Genomic DNA, 18,019 nt, shown 5'->3' with positions numbered 1-18,019 from the left:
CAGTAGTGATGAGCTGCACAGCATCATGAACATACTAAAAATCACTGATCACACTCTGGAAGGGAGTATTTCATGGTATGTAAATATATCCCAAGTAAAAAGGAAACATGGACATAGGACGTGTGTGTCTCCATTCCAGTTGGTTCGGAGGAGTTTCTGTCCAGCTGTTGCAGGCAGAGGGGAGACCGGCAGAATTATGAGTGGTTACCTGCATATTTGTGAACTTGAGTTGAGAGATTTCTGGCCCAGCAGAAATCTTCTGTGCTTTTCCCCAGACTCTCTGACAAACTAGATGCACTCACCCTGCTGAGGCTCTCACAGCTGGATGAATGGAGTCCTTTTATTATCCTTTAGCATGTATTTATTCTACAAAGACCAAGGTAGGGGTAATCATTTCTGGGAACCAGAATACCAGCAAACATGTGTTCTTATATTCATTCTATAAATGTTTATTAAACATGTACTACAGGTAAAGTACAACTGGAGTCACTGAGGATACAGCAGTGAACGAGACAACATCCCTGCTCTCACAAGCTCGCGTTCAAATTGCTAAGAAGAGATAGACAATAACACACAAGTCGGGTAGTGACCTCTGCTATGTGAAAAATTAGCAGGGAAGAGGGACAGGAATGCTCCCAAGGAGGGAAACTCTTCCGCAGGACAGCCAGTGAATAACTCTCTGATGAGGTGATATTTGAATGGAGTCTTGAAGGAAGTGAGAAAACAAATCCTACCAATGTTAGGGAAAGACCGTTACTGAAAGAAATAATCCTAAAATTAATTAATTAATTAATCAATCAATCAATCAATCACACACACACACACACAACCAGTGGAAAAATAAGGTATGTGAAGGTGACTAAGGAAATGGCCCCCAAAATGAGAAGATGCTCACCCCACAAATTAGAGAAATGCAAATAAAACCACAAACAGATACCAAGTCACATCCATCAGCCTGGAAAATTTAAAATTTGACAATATCACCTGCTTGTGAGGACAGAAAATGGAAAGTCTCCTACACTGGCCTCTGAAGCATAGCCACTCTGAGTACTTTGGGGAAAAAAAAATCTAGTTGAAGATGTGTATATTTTACAATCCAGCTAGCTTTCACTACTAGGTATGGGCCCTAAAGAAACTATTCCTGCACAGGTATACGCGACAGTTTCAATAATGTTCACGGCAGAGTTGAAAACTTCAGAAAACCCTCAATGTCCATCCCCAGGAGAATGACTGATGCACTGTGAGATATTTACAGGATGTACTGCCACAGTCACAATATCTCAAAAGCAGAAGGCAGCAACACAAGTAAATCTCACAAATATAATATTAAACCAACAAAATTGCGGGGGAAGGATAGAAGTTACTGTTTAATGGGTGTATAGTTTCAGTTTGGGAAGATAACATTCTGGAGATGGATGGTGGTGGTGGTGGTGGTTACACAACAATGTGCATGTATATAATGTCACTGAACTGTACATGTAAAATGGTAAACTTTATTTTTTAAATGGTCAGAAAAAAAAGGACAAGTTGCACAATGATTTTTATAGGATGATACTACTACATACCGTTTTAAAAAATGGAAAACAGCTGTTTATGGAGTTATAAATATAGAGTGAAGTATAAAAATAGCATGGAATGATAAACACAAAATAGATATTGATTACCTCTGAAACAGAGGAAAGGAAAGAAAATATAATAGGAAAGAAATTCACAGGGACTATAACTGAATTTATATTTTATTTCTTAAACTACATGGTAGTTACATGAGTATTTACCATCATATCTTTTAAAATGATTTTAAAAATCAATCATAAACACAAGATTGGTGATAGAGGGCATTATATTTTAAAGTTTAAACACAAGCACTCCATGATGTCTTTGGATGTCTCTATCAGACCTTATGAGGTAAGGACTGTTATTAACCCCATTTTACAGATGAGAAAACTGAGCCCCATGTCCAATATTGCACAGCCAAGAAGTGGTAAGAGATAGGATTCAAACCTAGTCTTGTTTCAGAATCCCAAGCTCAGAACTATCATGCCAAGACAAATCACTGGGAAACAATTAAATACACATCAAAAGGGGAATGGATCAATCCATTCTGATTGTGTGGCAATTGTGTGTCACACTGTGATGGGAGCTGGGAATACCATGGTAGGCAAAAAGACATGAAAGACACTGTGCCTTCTCTCAAGCACCTTTCAAGTTCCTAACTGTTGGATTTAGGCTGTGGGGGATATAAACCAGGGAAGAGGAAGAAGGGAGTCAGGGAAGGCTGCCAAAGGCAAAATTAAACTGTTATATCCATAAGATAGGCAAAATTAATCTATGATGACAGAAGTTGATATTTTAAATAAATATTTTAAATAATGGTATTATAAATAAGAAGTACAGTTGTAAAAATATGTATGGTATGATTTCATCTTGTAAGTAAAATACACACACATATACATACACATGTGAACTAAAACTCTGGAAGACACACAGCATTACAGCAGTAATGTTTTTTATTTTTGAATTCTGGTGGCATAGAAGTCATCTTATTTTCTTCAGTATAGTAATACTTATTTTCAAATTGGTTTTTAGCAGATGCTTATACAATTAACTGATAAAAAGGAATATCTCTCATTTTTTCATTAAATAATATTGTTGCTTTTGGTTCAAAAGGTTAGTATTTATTACATTAGTATCTACTGTTCACTCTTTCCATTTCATTTTTCCCATCCAACCCACTGCACAGTGGCTTCTACATAAAATATTGTACTTTACTTCTTTTTGATACCGTTGTTAGAGACCAACTGAGAAAGCAAATTTCTTTATCCTCATACCTTAACCTTCCCCTTCTATCTTTCTGGAAACTATTTCTTTGAATTGTACAGAACATACCATACTTGCATGGAATTGAACCTTTATCAAATTATTCCCAGACTCACTCTTTCTATGCTCATTTTTTGTTGTTGTTGTTGTTTTATGCTCCTCATTTTGAAAGCGTCAAAATTTGTGCCCCCTAAGCCTCCTTCTTTGGTCCTCTCTATACCCTTCTTGGGCAATTCTGTCCCCTTCACTAATTCTTTTTTTTTTTTTTTTAATTTTTATTTATTTATGATAGTCACAGAGAGATAGAGAGAGAGGCAGAGACACAGGCAGAGGGAGAAGCAGGCTCCATGCACCGGGAGCCTGACGTGGGATTCGATCCCGGGTCTCTAGGATTGCGCCCTGGGCCAAAGGCAGGCGCCAAACCACTGCGCCACCCAGGGATCCCTCCTTCACTACTTCTGACAGCAACCTACCACTGCAGAGATGACTGTCACACCTATCTGTTCATACTGCTGAGTCCCCAAGCCATCTAAGCAATCATCTACCTGACCTGTTTACCTGATGCCTCAAGATGAACCTAAGATGCAACACGTAAATTGTTCCCTAAAACAAGCTTAGGTAGAAGTCTGGAGAAAACCTATTTGCTACAAAACTTCCTGGCCCTGGAGGAAACTGGTCAGCCTGTAGTCACTGACTCTGGAGAGCTCAAGATCAGCAGTCTTGGTCTGGTTTCAAAAGTGGCTAAAACTAGGACATCCTTTCAGTCAAGCAGAAGAGGGTAAAGCGGCCCTGAAGCCACTGGACAGAATCAACATCCCAGGAGGCCCGTGCCCATGGAGAGGGCTCACAGATTAGATGGAAGGTAAAGAACAAGATAAAGCTCAAAAAAAAAGATGATAATAAACAGATCTAGATCGCAGTCAGATGGACTAAGGCTAAGGGTAGACTTTGGCATCAGTGACGGAAGGCAGAAGTAAAGAAAACAGGTCAGAGGTGGTGGGGCAAGATGGCGGAGGAGCAGGGTCCCCAAGTCACCTGTCCTCACCAACCTACCTAGATAACTTTCAAATCATCCTGAAAACCTACAAATTAAACCTGAGATTTAAAGAAAGAACAGCTGGAACACTACAGAGAGAAGAGTTTGCGCTTCTAACTAGTACAACTCGTTTTTAGCCACTCTGCACTGAGCAAAATGACTAGAAAGAAGAACTCACCACAAAAGAAAGAATCAGAAACAGTACTCTCTGCCACAGAGTTACAGAATTTGGATGACAATTCAATGTCAGAAAGCCAATTCAGAAGCACAATTATAAAGCTACTGGTGGCTCTGGAAAAAAAAAAAACAAAGTACTCAAGAGACTTCATGACTGCGCAGAATTTAGATCTAATCAGGTCGAAACTAAAAATCAATTAAATGAGATGTAATCCAAACTGGAGGTCCTAATGACAAGGGTTAATGAGGTAGAAGACAGTGTGAACGACATAGAAGACAAGCTGATGGCAAGGAAGGAAGGTAAGGAAAAAAGAGAAAAAGAAATAACAGACAATGAGGAAAGGTAAAAAGAAATAAATGACAGCCTTAGAAGGAAAAAAATCTACTTTAATTGGGGTTGCAGAGGGTGCCAAAAGGGACAGAGGACCGGAAAGCATATTTGAACAAATCACAGCTGAGAATTTCCCTAACTTGGGGAGGGAAACAGGCATTCAGATCCACGAGAGTTCCCCCCCACCAAAATCAATAAAAACTGTTCAACACCTCAACATTTAATAGTGAAACTTGCAAATTCCAAAGATAAAGAGAAAATCCTTAAAGCAACAAGAGACAAGAGATCCCTAACTTACATGGGGAGAAATATTAGATTAACAGCACACCTCTCCACAGAGACCTGGCAGGCCAGAAAGGGTCCTAAGTGAGAAAAACATGCAGCCAAGAATACTTTATCCAGCAAGGCTCTCATTCAGAATAGGAGGAGAGATAAAGAGCTTCCAAGACAGGCAGAAACTCAAAGAATATGTGACCACCAAACCAGCTCTGCAAGAATTATTAAGGGAGACTCTATAAAAGAGGAAGCCCAAAGAAATAATCCACAAAAACAGGGACTGAATAGGTATTATGAGGACACTAAATTCATATCTTTCAATAGTAACTCTGAACGTGAATGGGCTTAATGACCCCATCAAAAGGCGCAGGGTTTCAGGCTGGATAAAAGAGCAAGACCCATCTATTTGCTGTCTACAAGAGACTCATTTGAGACCTAAGGACACCGACAGCCTGAAAATGAAAGGTTGGAGAACCATTTACCATTCAAATGGTCCTCAAAAGAAAGCAGGGGTAGCAATCCTCATATCAGATAAATTAAAGTTTATCCCAAAGACTACAGTAAGAGATGAAGAGGGATACTATATTATACTTAAAGGATCTATCCGACAAGAATACCTAACAATGAATCTTTATGCCCCTAAATATGGGAGCTGCCAAGTATATCAATCAATTAATAACCAAAGTAAAGATACACTTAGATAATAACACACTAGTAGTAGCCTTCACCATAGTGCTCTCAGTAAAACAGATCCTCTAAGCAGAACGTCACCAAAGAAACAAGAGCTTTAAATGATACACTGGACCAGATGGATTTCAGATATTTACAGAACTTTACATACAAACACAACTGAATACACGTTCTTCTCAAGTGCACATGGAACTCCATCAGTACATTAAGAAGATTATTCACCATGACAAAGTGGGATTTACCCCCGGGATGCAAGGCTGTTTCAACATGATAGCTATCAACATGATAGATCATATCAACAAGAGAAAAAACAAGAAGCATTTGATCCTCTCAATAAATGCAGAGAAAGCATTTGACAAAATACAGCATCCATGCCTGATCAAAATTCAGAGTGTAGGGATAGAGGGAAGATTCCTCAGCATCTTAAAAAGACATCTACGAAAAGCTCACAGTAAAAACAAAAACGAAAACAAAATAAATAAATAAAGCCTACAGCAAATATCATTCTCAAAGGGAAACACTGGGAGCCTTTCCCCTAAGATCAGAAACACGACAAGGATGTCCACTCTCACCACTGCTATTCAACATAGTACTAGAAGTCCTAGCCTCAGCAATCAGGCAACAAAATGAAATAAAAGGCATTCAAATTGGCAAATAGGAAGTCAAACTCTCCCTCTTTGCAGATGACATGATACTGTACATAGAAAACCCAAAAGACTCCACCCCAAGATTGCTAGAACTCATACAGCAATTTGGCAGTGTGGCAGGATACAAAATCAATGCCCAGAAATCAGTGGCATTTCTATACACTAACAATGAGACTGAAGAAAGAGAAATTAAGGAGTCAACCTCATTTACAATTGCACCCAAAAGCAGAAGATACCTAGAAATAAACCTAACCAAAGAGGTAAAGGATCTATACCCTAAAAACTACAGAACACTTCTGAAAGAAATTGAGGAAAACACAAAGAGATGGAAAAATATTACATGCTCATGGATTGGAAAAATTAACTGTGAAAATGTCAATGCTACCCAGGGCAATTTACACATTTAATGCAATCCCTATCAAAATACCATGGACTTTCTTCAGAGAGTTGGAACAAATCCTCTTAAGATTTGTGTGCAATCAGAAAAGACCCCGAATAGCCAGGGGAATATTAAAAAAGAAAACCAGAGCCGGGGCCATCACAATGCCAGATTTCAGGTTGTACTACAAAGCTGTGATCATCAAGACAGTGTGGTACTGGCAAAAAAAACAGACACACTGATCAATGGAACAGAATAGAGAATCCAGAAATGGGCCCTCAACTCTATGGTCAACTAATATTCAACAAAGCAGAAAAGACTATCCACTGGAAAAAGGACAGTCTCTTCAATAAATGGTGCTGGAAAAATTGGACAGCCACGTGCAGAGGAATGAAACTAGACCATTCTCTTACACAGACACAAAGATAAACTCTAAATGGATGAAAGATCTAGATGTGAGACAAGAATCCATCAAAATCCTAGAGGAGAACACAGGCAACACCCTTTTTGAACTTGGCCACAGCAACTTCTTGCAAGACACATCTATGAAGGCAAGGGAAACAAAAGCAAAAATGTATTATTGGGTCTTAATCAAGATAAAAAGCTTCTGCACAGCAAAAGAAACAGTCAACAAAACTAAAAGACAACCTACTGAATGGGAGAAGATATTTGCAAATGACCTATCAGATAAAGGGCTAGTTTCCAAGATTTATAAAGAACTTATTCAACTCAACAGCAAAGAAACAAACAATCCAATCATGAAATGGGCAAAAGACATGACGAGAAATCTCACAGAGGAAGACATAGACATGGCCAACATGCACATGAGAAAATGCTCTGCATCACTTGCCATCAGGGAAATACAAATCAAAACCACAATGAGATACCACCTTACACCAGTGAGAATTAACAAGACAGGAAACCACAAATGTTGGAGAGGATGTGGAGAAAGAGGAACCCTCTTGCACTGCTGGTTGGAATGTGAACTGGTGCAGCCACTCTGGAAAACTGTGTGGAGGTTCCTCAAAGAGTTAAAAATAGAACTGCCCTATGACCCAGCAATGGCACTGCTGGGGATTTACCCCAAAGATACTGATGCAGTGAAATGCAGAGACACCTGCACCCCAATGTTTATAGCAGTGATGTCCACAACAGCCAAACTGTGGAAGGAGCCTTGATGTCCATCGAAAGATGAATGGATAAAGATGTGGTATATATATACAATGGAATATTACTCAACCATTAAAACAACAAATACCCACCATTTGCTTCAACATGGATGGAACTGGAGGATATTATGCTGAGTGAAGTAAGTCAATTGGGGAAGGACAAACATTATATGGTCTCATTCATTTGGGGAATATAAAAAATAGTGAAAAGGAATAAAGGGGAAAGGAGAGAAAATGAGTGGGAAGTATCAGTGAGGGAGACAGAACATGAGACACCCCTAACTCTGGGAAATGAACAAGGGGTGGTGGAAAGGGAGGTAAGCGGGGGGTTGGGGTGACTGGGTGACGAGCACTGAGGTGGGCACTTGACAGGATGAGCACTGGGTGTCATGCTATATGTTGGCAAATCAAATTACAATTTAAATATATATACAAAAAAAAGTAAAGTAAAGAAATCAGGTCAGTAAGCAGGAGAATGAGTCAGAACAATGGAAGGGAAGCTCACTTATCACAAAAAGGAGGGAAAGAGGAAGATACGCTATTTCATTTCATCTAAGATACTCTAGATTGTAAGACACAATCATTTTCTCTTTCTCCTTTACGAAATAACAATGCTACCAATTAAACATGATATGCCATCTCTGGCTGCACCTAGCTAGAAATGCTTAAAAATGACAAAATGTGTACATGGCAACTCAAGAGCAGCAGAGGAAAAAAAAATTAAAAAAAAAAAAAAAAAAAAAAAAAGAGCAGCAGAGGCACCAGGGCTCCCTCTCAAGTGTGATAAAGACAGGAATCTGGGGATACTTGGGGTCTCAACTGGTTAAATGGCAGACTCTTGATTTCAGCTCAGGTCATGATCTGAGATGATTTCCTCAGGTCATGATTTTCTCAGGATCAGGAAATCAAGCCCTGGGCAGGGCTCCAGGGAGTCTGCTTAAGATTCTTTCTCCCTTTCCCTCAGTCCCTTCCCCCTGCTTACAGGCTCTCTCTCTAAAAAAATTTTTTATAAAAAGACAGGAACCTGACTACTATTGGACCCCCACAATTAAACAAGTGTGCCAGAACACAACACATTCTTGCAGACACCCCGTACGGGTCCCAAATCAGGAAACTTAGTGACTAGGAAAAAAATGTGTTCTCTCCTGTGTCTCCCTTACTAGGAATTCAGACAGAACACTTCTGGTCACCAAACGTGTGAAGGTCTTTCCCCCACCAAGCAATTCTCTGTGACACTAGAGGGGTGTTTTATAATTTAATTCATTTCTGTCACTGCAGCACACTTTAGATGTCAATGACAAATCTAAATTGTCACCTATGCTTCTGACCATATATATATCAGAGGTCCCTATGACTTTCCTCCCTCAGATTCGGTTAATTTGCTAGAGCAGCTTACAGAACTCAGGGAACCTTACTTACATTTACTAGTTTACTAATGGATACAGAAACAATGACACACAAAGAGACAGGATAAGGTCTGGGAGGGCCTCAGCCCAGGAGCCTCTGTCCCCGCGGATGGGGGTAAGTTACTCTTGCGGTATGAATATGTTCATCAACCAGGAAGCTCCCCAAACCTTCTGCTGGGATTTTTATGGAGGCTTCCTCACATAGGTATTATCAATTATTTACTCCCACTTCCAGCCCCTCTCTAGGAAGTGGGGGGGAACACAGGAGTGGGACCAGCTTGGTCTTTCTGATGACCAGCCCCAGTCTAGGAGTCACCTAGGAGTCCACCCAGAGTCACCTCATTAGAACAACGAGGGTCTTCATGGTCTTACTACTCAGGAACCTACAAGGGTTTTAGGAGCCCTATGTTAAGTATGGGGTCAAAGACAAAATACTAGAACAACAGATGCTCCTTCTGTTCTTACCACTTAGAAAATTACAAATGTCCCAGGAGTTCTGTGCCCAGAACTGGGTATGGGAGCCAATACATAAATATTTTCTATTATCTCACACTGAGATGAAAGACTAAGCTGTCCTTAACATGAATAAATATCAGCAGCATGGAAACATACTATGACCTGATTTTAACAACAAAAAGCAACACATAAAATTGAATGCTGTATGTAAAAATGCACCCCCCAAAAAGGATTAAACAGAAATACTTTAAACATTAGCAGTAGTTGTCTTGAGGCAATTTCTTTCCTTGCCTCTTTATATTTCTCTTTACTTCCCTCAAAGTTCCATAGTGAACACATAATGTTTTTATGATCAGAGATAAGGAAGTCAAATATTAAATGCTTTTTTAATCTGCAAATTGTGGGCCACTGGTTTATCTAAATATTCAGTACAAAGCTATCTCATTAACATACAATAAGCCCTCCTTAACAATGAAACAACATTAACTCCAATAACATCAGGTAAGAGCATGCTCACATCTGTAGAAAGAGTGCTAATGTTTACATGCGATATCCAAGAAAGTGTAACACAGAAAACTATTTTTGTCTTTCTTTTCAAACATGAGGTTTCAAGAATATTAATATATCGCTTATACTATTGGATCTACAAGCTGGTGTTGTAACATGCTGGCAGAAACACATCTGGTCACATTGCTGATAAAAGGCTACTGCCAAAGGTAGGCAGTGCTGTCTTGTACAAGATGGATTTCTTTTTTCAAAAAAGGACTGTTTGACAAGTAGCTATTGTGGACAGATATTGAAACTAACAAATTTTTGGCTGTGTTATCTTGATAGAATTGCTTCTTAACACCACATACTCAAGTACTAATATATTTCTCCCCCACATTTTAAATGGAACATTCTGACAAAGGATAAAGATCTGGGAGCGTAAACACTATACTTGCCAAGAGTAAAACAAAAACAAAAACAATATCCTCCTACCTTCTTCTACTTTGGGTTACACTAGCTCATAAATAGTCTGAAAATCTTGGGACAAAAAATTTCTGTTTATAAAGTTCAAGAAATTCTTTCTCTTCTAATGCCTTTCCTCGGTAAGCCTAAAACAAGTAACAAAAAAGTACTTAAAGCACTAAAAGCTGAAACAAGTACAAAAGACCACAGTATAGAAGTAGAGATGTTCTAGTTGAAATATCTGAAAAGTCATTTTTATTTAAAAACTCAACAATACCAGATTACAGAAATAATTTGTTTGACCCTAGCTAGTAAGTATAGTTACATCAGTGTTTTATTTTTGAGTGTTAAACCAAAGCAGACCTTTCTTAAAGTTATCTACTGTATCAATAATATAAGATGTTCAGAAGAAAATAATGCAGCTAGAGTTAATTTAAGAAAACTTTTGGGGGAATCCCTGGGTGGCGCAGCGGTTTGGCGCCTGCCTTTGGCCCAGGGCGCGATCCTGGAGACCCGGGATCGAATCCCACGTCGGGCTCCCGGTGCATGGAGCCTGCTTCTCCTCCCTCTGCCTGTGTCTCTGCCTCTCTCTCTCTCTCTCTCTCTCTCTGTGACTATCATAAATAAATAAAAATTTTTTTAAAAAAAGAAAACTTTTGGGATCCTTGGGTAGCTCAGCGGTCAGTATACCACCTGCCTTCCACCTAGGGCGCGATCCTAGAGTCCCAGGATCAAGTCCCACATCAGGCTCCCAGCATGGAGCCTGCTTCTCCCTCTCCCTGTGTCTCTGCCTGTGTCTCTCATGAATAAATAAATAAAATTAAAAAAAAAAAAAAGAGAGAGAACTTTTAAGAGTAGCTTCCTGCCACAGATCTTCTTTCTTAAACGTCAACGTAAACAATACAATAAGAAACACGAACTCTAATTACTACAAAATGCTTAGAAAGCAGTTGCCCTAATCTGCCAGCAGATAGTTTAACTTTTTTTTTAAGATTTTTTTTAAAAGATTTTATTAATTTATTCACGAGAGACACACACAGAGAGAGAGAGAGAGGCAGAGACACAGGCAGAGGGAGAAGCAGGCTCCATGCAGGGAGCCTGATGGGGACTCGGTTCCGGGACTCCAGGATCATGCCCTGGGCCAAAGGCAGGTGCTAAACCCCTGAACCACCCAGGGATCCCAAAGATTTTTTTTTTTTTAATTTATTTGACAGAGAGAGAATGAGAGCACAAAAAAGGAGAGCAGAAGAGAGAGAACCAGATTCCCAGCTTAGCAGGCAGCCCAATGTGGGGCTCGAATGCAGGACCCTGAGATCATCACCTGAGCTGAAGGCAGACACTTAAGTGACTAAGCCACCCAGGGGCCCCTAACATTTTTTTTAAGTAGGCCCCACATCCAGCACAGAGCCTAATGCAGGGCTCAAACTCACAACCCATGAGATCAGGACCTGAGCCAAAATCCAGAGTCACGGATGCTTAACCGACTGAGTTATCCAGGTGCCCCATCTGCCAGCAGATAGTTTTAATAGCCCAAGGAAACTTTTCCAACCAGAGTTACGTGGACATGATAATGATGTTATATGTAAAAAGCTCACAGGTTAGAAAATACTGCAGAACTTCAAGTTATAGCATTACTCTCAATGAGTCAACCCAAAGTACTTAATATTGAATTGGACATGTAAAGGCCTGTAACCTTCAGATAAGAATGCATTTTGTGGAAAATTTTGGCCAAAAGAAAAGAAAAGAAGTTATTAAGCTATTTTACTAATGCCCACTTCTCATCTTCCACACCTGACTATGTAGACTAGAATATAGCTTAGGTAACAGTCTCAGATATGTCTGGTAATGCCAGCCCCTGCTGCTTGCTTTCTATCTCATGCATTCTGACCTATAAGCCATGTATCTCCTGTCTCAGCAACAAGTAAAGGTGATATAGCTAAGGGTGAAGTCCAGAGAAAAGGAGATTTTAGGAACCAAAGAAGCACCAAGCTTCCAAATTTATAAATTATCCAAGACATATCAGAAACCAAATGCCTATTGTGCATTACCTAAATAATCAATGCTAATCGCCAAACAGCCAAAAAAAAAGTACTGATTTAACTTCTCAACCATAAAATAGGGGAAGGTGGAGTTTGAGTTATCTGAACAATCAAGAAAATGTATATGTACATCTTACCACTACAGAGCTCTGTTGAGTTTCCACCCATTCGTTCTTTTAAGAAACACTTCCAAATATCATTAAATGTGCTGTGCTAGACTTTGTGTGGAATTCAGACACAAGTAAGCAATCCAGTTGAGGAGACAGAATCTAAGATCAAATAAACAAACAAACAAAAAACCCAGAAGAAACTATGTATGTTATCTCTAAAGACTGAAGAAGGGAGACAGGAACAGCAGTCTGCCACTGGAAAAGGCTTCAAAATTGAAGTAATAATGAAGCCGAGCCTTGAAGGTCACACCAGAACTTCTCCAAGTTAAAGAAATGGAAAGAAAGGACAAATTAGGCTCTGCGGAGGTAACCAAAGACTTAGAAAAAGTGGTGGGCACATCTGCAGAAATGCCAACAAAAGCAGGGAAGTATTGCCTTCCTGGCGCCAGTCAGTGATGAATTAGGAATGGCAAAGTGTGAGCAAAGGAGAGGGAGGGAGGTTTTCTGGGATGGTGAGTGAGTCCCAGATGTGGCCTGCATGTCAAAAGTCACTTGGAATGTTTAAAATGCAGATTCTCAAATCCCACTAGGAATAGGAAATTGTAATTTTTGAAGCTCCTGTAGTGATTCTCATTATCTGTCATGTTTGGGTACAGCGTGAAGAACTGCAGGGCAAAAGTAAAGAGAATGGGAAAGGGAAATTGCTACAGAAAAAGAAGGGAGGCAGAACTAACAAAAAATACCAACTACTGAGATACAGGGTTAATGGGAAAGAAGAATCAGAGGTACGTGAGGTCTAGAAGAATAGGAAAATGAGTACGATGTAAGAGAAGACACCAGAAAGAGCAAATGTTGGCAGAAAAAGATGAAATCTAGACATTGTGAAGCTGAGTTCCTCACTGGGTAGGAAATTTGGTCTTAGAGATTCAAGAAAATTCACCTCATATTTAAACATAAACTATTTGCTGGCACTTCTTCTAGAGTTGGTATGAACTGCCACTTTGCCATGTTTTATTAATTAACTTCAGGAGTGTGTATTTCTCTCCCTAAATACACAAAGGGCAAATTACACATATAAGGCAGAGCACTACAACTTAACAGGAATTCAATAAATATTTATTGAATAATGAAAATGGAAGTCTAAAATAAAGGTTGAAGGTTTTATTCATTTTTTTATTATTATTATTATTTTAAAAAGAAAAGGAAAAAACCCACCTCTCTCCACTTCTTTTTTTTCTCTCTTTTAAAGATGTCATAATTCTTACCTTTGCTGCCAAGGCTTTTAAGCTGTTGAGGAATCTCTGCCAGAAATCCTTGAAGAGTGGGCGGTCGATTTTCTTCAGGCTATCTTTGGTGCTAGCATCCACACTGACATATAGCTGGGTAACTGGTTTGAGGTTCCTTCATAATTAAAAAAAAAAAAAAATAGGGAAAAAATTATGCCAATGTCAGGCTTTTCATGATGTGAAATTTACAGTCTATAATAGATGTGGTAATTAAACATTTCACAGGGTCTGCAGTCTTCTACCTCTCCCAAAGGGCTGAAGTAATGGCTTTCATAAGGTAACAGGATGGGCTGTCAGTTGATTATTTCTAACCAGGACTGATACCTTCCTTAATAAACTGAAAACATTCAATTACTTAAAACTGGTCCCTCTTCAAACACTAGCTTTTAGTGAAAAGCAAACAAAATGAGATCTAGCTTCAGGTCAGGCACCATCAGCCCCAAGCAATTAGAAGAGGTCTCTGACTTTAGTTTCCCCGTGAACTCTGCCATTCAAGCCTCACAGAGCTGAAATGTCACAAACACGTGGGGTCTGTGCTGACAGGCCATCTCCCATCATCAATTCACTGATAGAAGTTTTCTAAGGAACAAGAAACAACCCAAAGAGCTCAAACCTTCTCTGGAAGGCACAAAACCACATCAACATTTCACCTATGCCTCAGAGAGCCAGAGTGGGTTTAGAGTACAGCTTTGCATGAGCAAAAAAAAAATGACCTAGTCAGGGACCTTTAAACAATGCAGAGCTAAAAGAGCAACCAAGCCCTTACAAAGGAGCACAACCCCCAAGAAAAATATATGCTGCAGATTATTTTTGCCTTCTTGATCAGTTTCCATGAATACCGTTCATTCTCCACTTCTTTCAAATTCACAGACTCTTTTCACTGAAGTCATTCTTATCCAACACACTACTTGCTAGTATACTTGAAGCTCAGATAGTACCCTTTTCAAAACCTCCCTGTTCTCTCTTCAAATGGGTCTCACAATTCATCTTCTTCAATAAATTTACAACTAGAAATGTCCCTTTAATAATCCTTTGACCAAATTCTCCCACTACTAACTTTCTGTAACTATTCCAGAATTTGTATTCACCCCTAGAATGTTATGTATGCATTTTTTGCTTCAAAGTCTATGTACTTTTAAAAGTTGAAATATAATTCACATATCATAAAATTCACTATCAAAGTGGCTTATATGCTTTTTGTTATCTATCAATATCAGTCTTATCAATCCTTGAGTGTAAGACCTTGAAGGGCAGGAACCATATTTTTCTTTTTATCCAGCCATACAGGCAGATACTTAAAGCTACTTTTTACTTGATATTGTTGACTTGAGCTAACCCAACTTTTAAGGGAAAGAATGCAGGCCAAACAAATGCTTATAATGATCTGGCTTAGTGACATATGGAAAAATCAGAAGAGTCTAAACCCAAAGTTATTAAAAGTGGAGAAGCTCTGACCAAAGTTAAGAAAGAAGTGATTAAAATACTGGCAGGCTCATTGCTTTAATCCCTCTCCAACGCTGCATACAAAGGGAATCTTTACAAGTTTAATCCTGTGTCACTACTGACCAAAGGACATCAATTAACTGAAAATGAAAAACAGGAGCACACGGTTAATGGCACCATTCTGTCTCATCATCCCTTTTGCTGGGAGCCTCCTTAATAATAGACAAGCTATGCTACCTTAACTGGACTTTATGTTTTACAAAAAATAAATTTAAAAAGAGATTGTCTTAATGGATGCTGCTGGCTATCGTTATCTGATACTTACAGGGCCTTGTCATAAAGTTGCCTAATGCAAGATGGGAACTGGTTTGACCTTTTCACTATGCCTTCAGAACTATTTAAGATTATGAACAGTAAATTCCATAGTTATTTCATAAACCTCTATCATTTGCAAAAAAGGAAGACCTGGACACTAATGGTACCAATAAGAAATTTTAGTCAGTACCAAATGTCTGAGACGCTATAATCAAGAAAGTTTATACATCTCTTGGGATCCCTGGGTGGCGCAGCGGTTTGGCGCCTGCCTTTGGCCCAGGGCGCGATCCTGGAGGCCTGGGATCGAGTCCCGCGTCGGGCTCCCAGTGCATGGAGCCTGCTTCTCCCTCTGCCTGTGTCTCTGCCTCCCTCTCTCTCTCTGTGTGTGTGACTATCATAAATAAATAAAAATTTAAAAAAAAAGAAAGTTTATACATCTCTTACCAAGGATGAAGAAAAGGAAAGAAAAGTCCCTAGGAATCAGGGAGCTTATTCCTAAGGAACTTAAAACATTACAAGTACCTTGGAGAAATTTTCTGAGCCTCAAGGATCTTATGTCTGCCTATTATCGGCCTCTATTCCCAGCACAAGCACTGAGGTTCTCAGCATGGTCATTTATCTGTCTCCATTCCATACAGAGATAGCATCATTTCAGTTCCCCAAAAAGCAAGAGAATATTATAACCTTAACATCATGATAGTGATTGGTGTCTGAGAATCTCACATTGCTGCTGAGAACAATTAAAAAGGACAATGAAATAAAAAGGAAATACAATCCTCAACTCAATCCTCAGTGAAATGCCCAATGAATCTTGCTCAAATAATAGTGACAATCCTTCGTCCTGTTCATTTTAAATCTCTGAGTTAAGAATGATCATATATACAAATGCACTGACAACTGAATGTAAAAATCGCTCTTCCTTTTTGCCTTTCTATAGAGATTAGCATGTGCTCGCTTCAGCAACACATATACTATAGAGATTAGCAGGCCATTGGCTTGGAAGGTAAAATGAGACCTACCAATCTAAGGCTCCTGGTGTTTGCTGAAGGTTCTGTATGTATGTTGGGGCATGCCTTCAATGCCTAATTTCAACTTTAAAAGTTGAAATATAATTCACATATCATAAAATTCACTATCAAAGTGGCTTATATGCTTTTTGTTATCTATCAATATCAGTCTTATCAATCCTTGAGTGTAAGACCTTGAAGGGCAGGAACCATATTTTTCTTTTTATCCAGCCATACAGGCAGATACTTAAAGCTACTTTTTACTTGATATTGTTGACTTGAGCTAACCCAACTTTTAAGGGAAAGAATGCAGTAGACCTCTGCCTCAGTTTTCACTGTCTGCTTACTCAAGACATCAACATGAGGCAGGGATGAAAGCATAAAACCTGTCAAGTCTTCCCTAGCATGCCACAGCCCTGCCCCTTGGGCTAGCTTCTAGCTTCCCAGGAATACACTGGAGCTTTCCAAAGTTCCCTATGAATATCTCATTCCCCAGCTTTTCTGCTTAATTTCTTTAGTCAGCGTCTTGTTTGCCCCAACCATTATTGCAGCCTCAGGCAGCTGTGAGGTTAAATGATTGCTGATAACTGTTTACAAGAAACACCCCAGGAAAAAGCTTTTTCACTGGACAAAACGTGAGTCATCTCAAATAAAGACAACCCCTGTGTGTGAAGGGTTCCAGGGAACTGCCACATAACCCACATGAGGACAATTTTCTGGAAAAGGGACTCAAAAGAGAGTTCCAACTCTGTTTTGCCTCCTCCCCTGGTTGCCAGGGTTAGTTTTTACTATGACTGTAAGTTATTGGGTTTAAGGCTACTGCAGAACTGGGGAAGTTGGAATGGAATAGGATATACTAAGACACCATGAAGCTTAGGACATGACATAGGCATATTAACATATCACAAAGCTTACTGTTTCTATTGAGATGCAACCATTTTTTTAAGAATAAATGCTCCCCAGATTGTTGTGTACCTTTGGTTAAGAAAAAGTGGATTCTGACAATTTTTGCTAGTATACTCATTGTTTTTATAGAGGAGCAGGTTTTGAAGGTCTGTACTCTGTTATTCCTGCTGACATCCATCACATAAGTTTTGTTTTTATTTCCATCATTATCCATCACAAATTTTCTGCGCCCATTGTGATTTCCTCTTTAATACATAAATGAATTAGAAGTACACTGCTTAAATTTTAACAAACAAACAAACAAAAATTTTAACAAACATACTGGAATATTCTAGTAATCTTTTTTGTGTTGATTTATAGCTTAATTCCAGTATGTTCAGATACCATGCTCTATATGATTTCAATACTTTGTTGAAATTTGCTATAATGCCCAGCATATGGCCATTTGGTAATTATTGTGCGAGTTCAATGTTCTTAAAAAAAAAAATTATATTCCAAAGTTTCTAGCTCCAATGCTCTATTTCTGTAACATAGGCTAAATCTGATTTAGTCATTCAAATCTTCACTACTCTTATTGA

The 18,019-nt window shown here is 39.0% G+C and overlaps 1 protein-coding gene across 1 annotated transcript in view; it reads right to left on the bottom strand.

Moving 5' to 3' along the window:
* LOC121487539 (S-adenosyl-L-methionine-dependent tRNA 4-demethylwyosine synthase TYW1) overlaps positions 1-18,019 on the bottom strand; it is a 203,563-nt gene that overhangs the window by 66,588 nt on the left and 118,956 nt on the right. The window contains exon 13 of the mRNA XM_041749378.1: positions 13,750-13,885. Coding sequence (XP_041605312.1) covers positions 13,750-13,885 — 136 coding nt within the window. The remainder of the gene's footprint in view (positions 1-13,749; positions 13,886-18,019) is intronic.

This window comes from Vulpes lagopus, chromosome 3, assembly GCF_018345385.1.
Source record: "Vulpes lagopus strain Blue_001 chromosome 3, ASM1834538v1, whole genome shotgun sequence".
NCBI lineage: Eukaryota > Metazoa > Chordata > Mammalia > Carnivora > Canidae > Vulpes > Vulpes lagopus.
The sequence above is the reverse complement of the archived record's forward strand: the minus strand, read 5'-3'. Positions and strand labels throughout refer to the sequence as shown.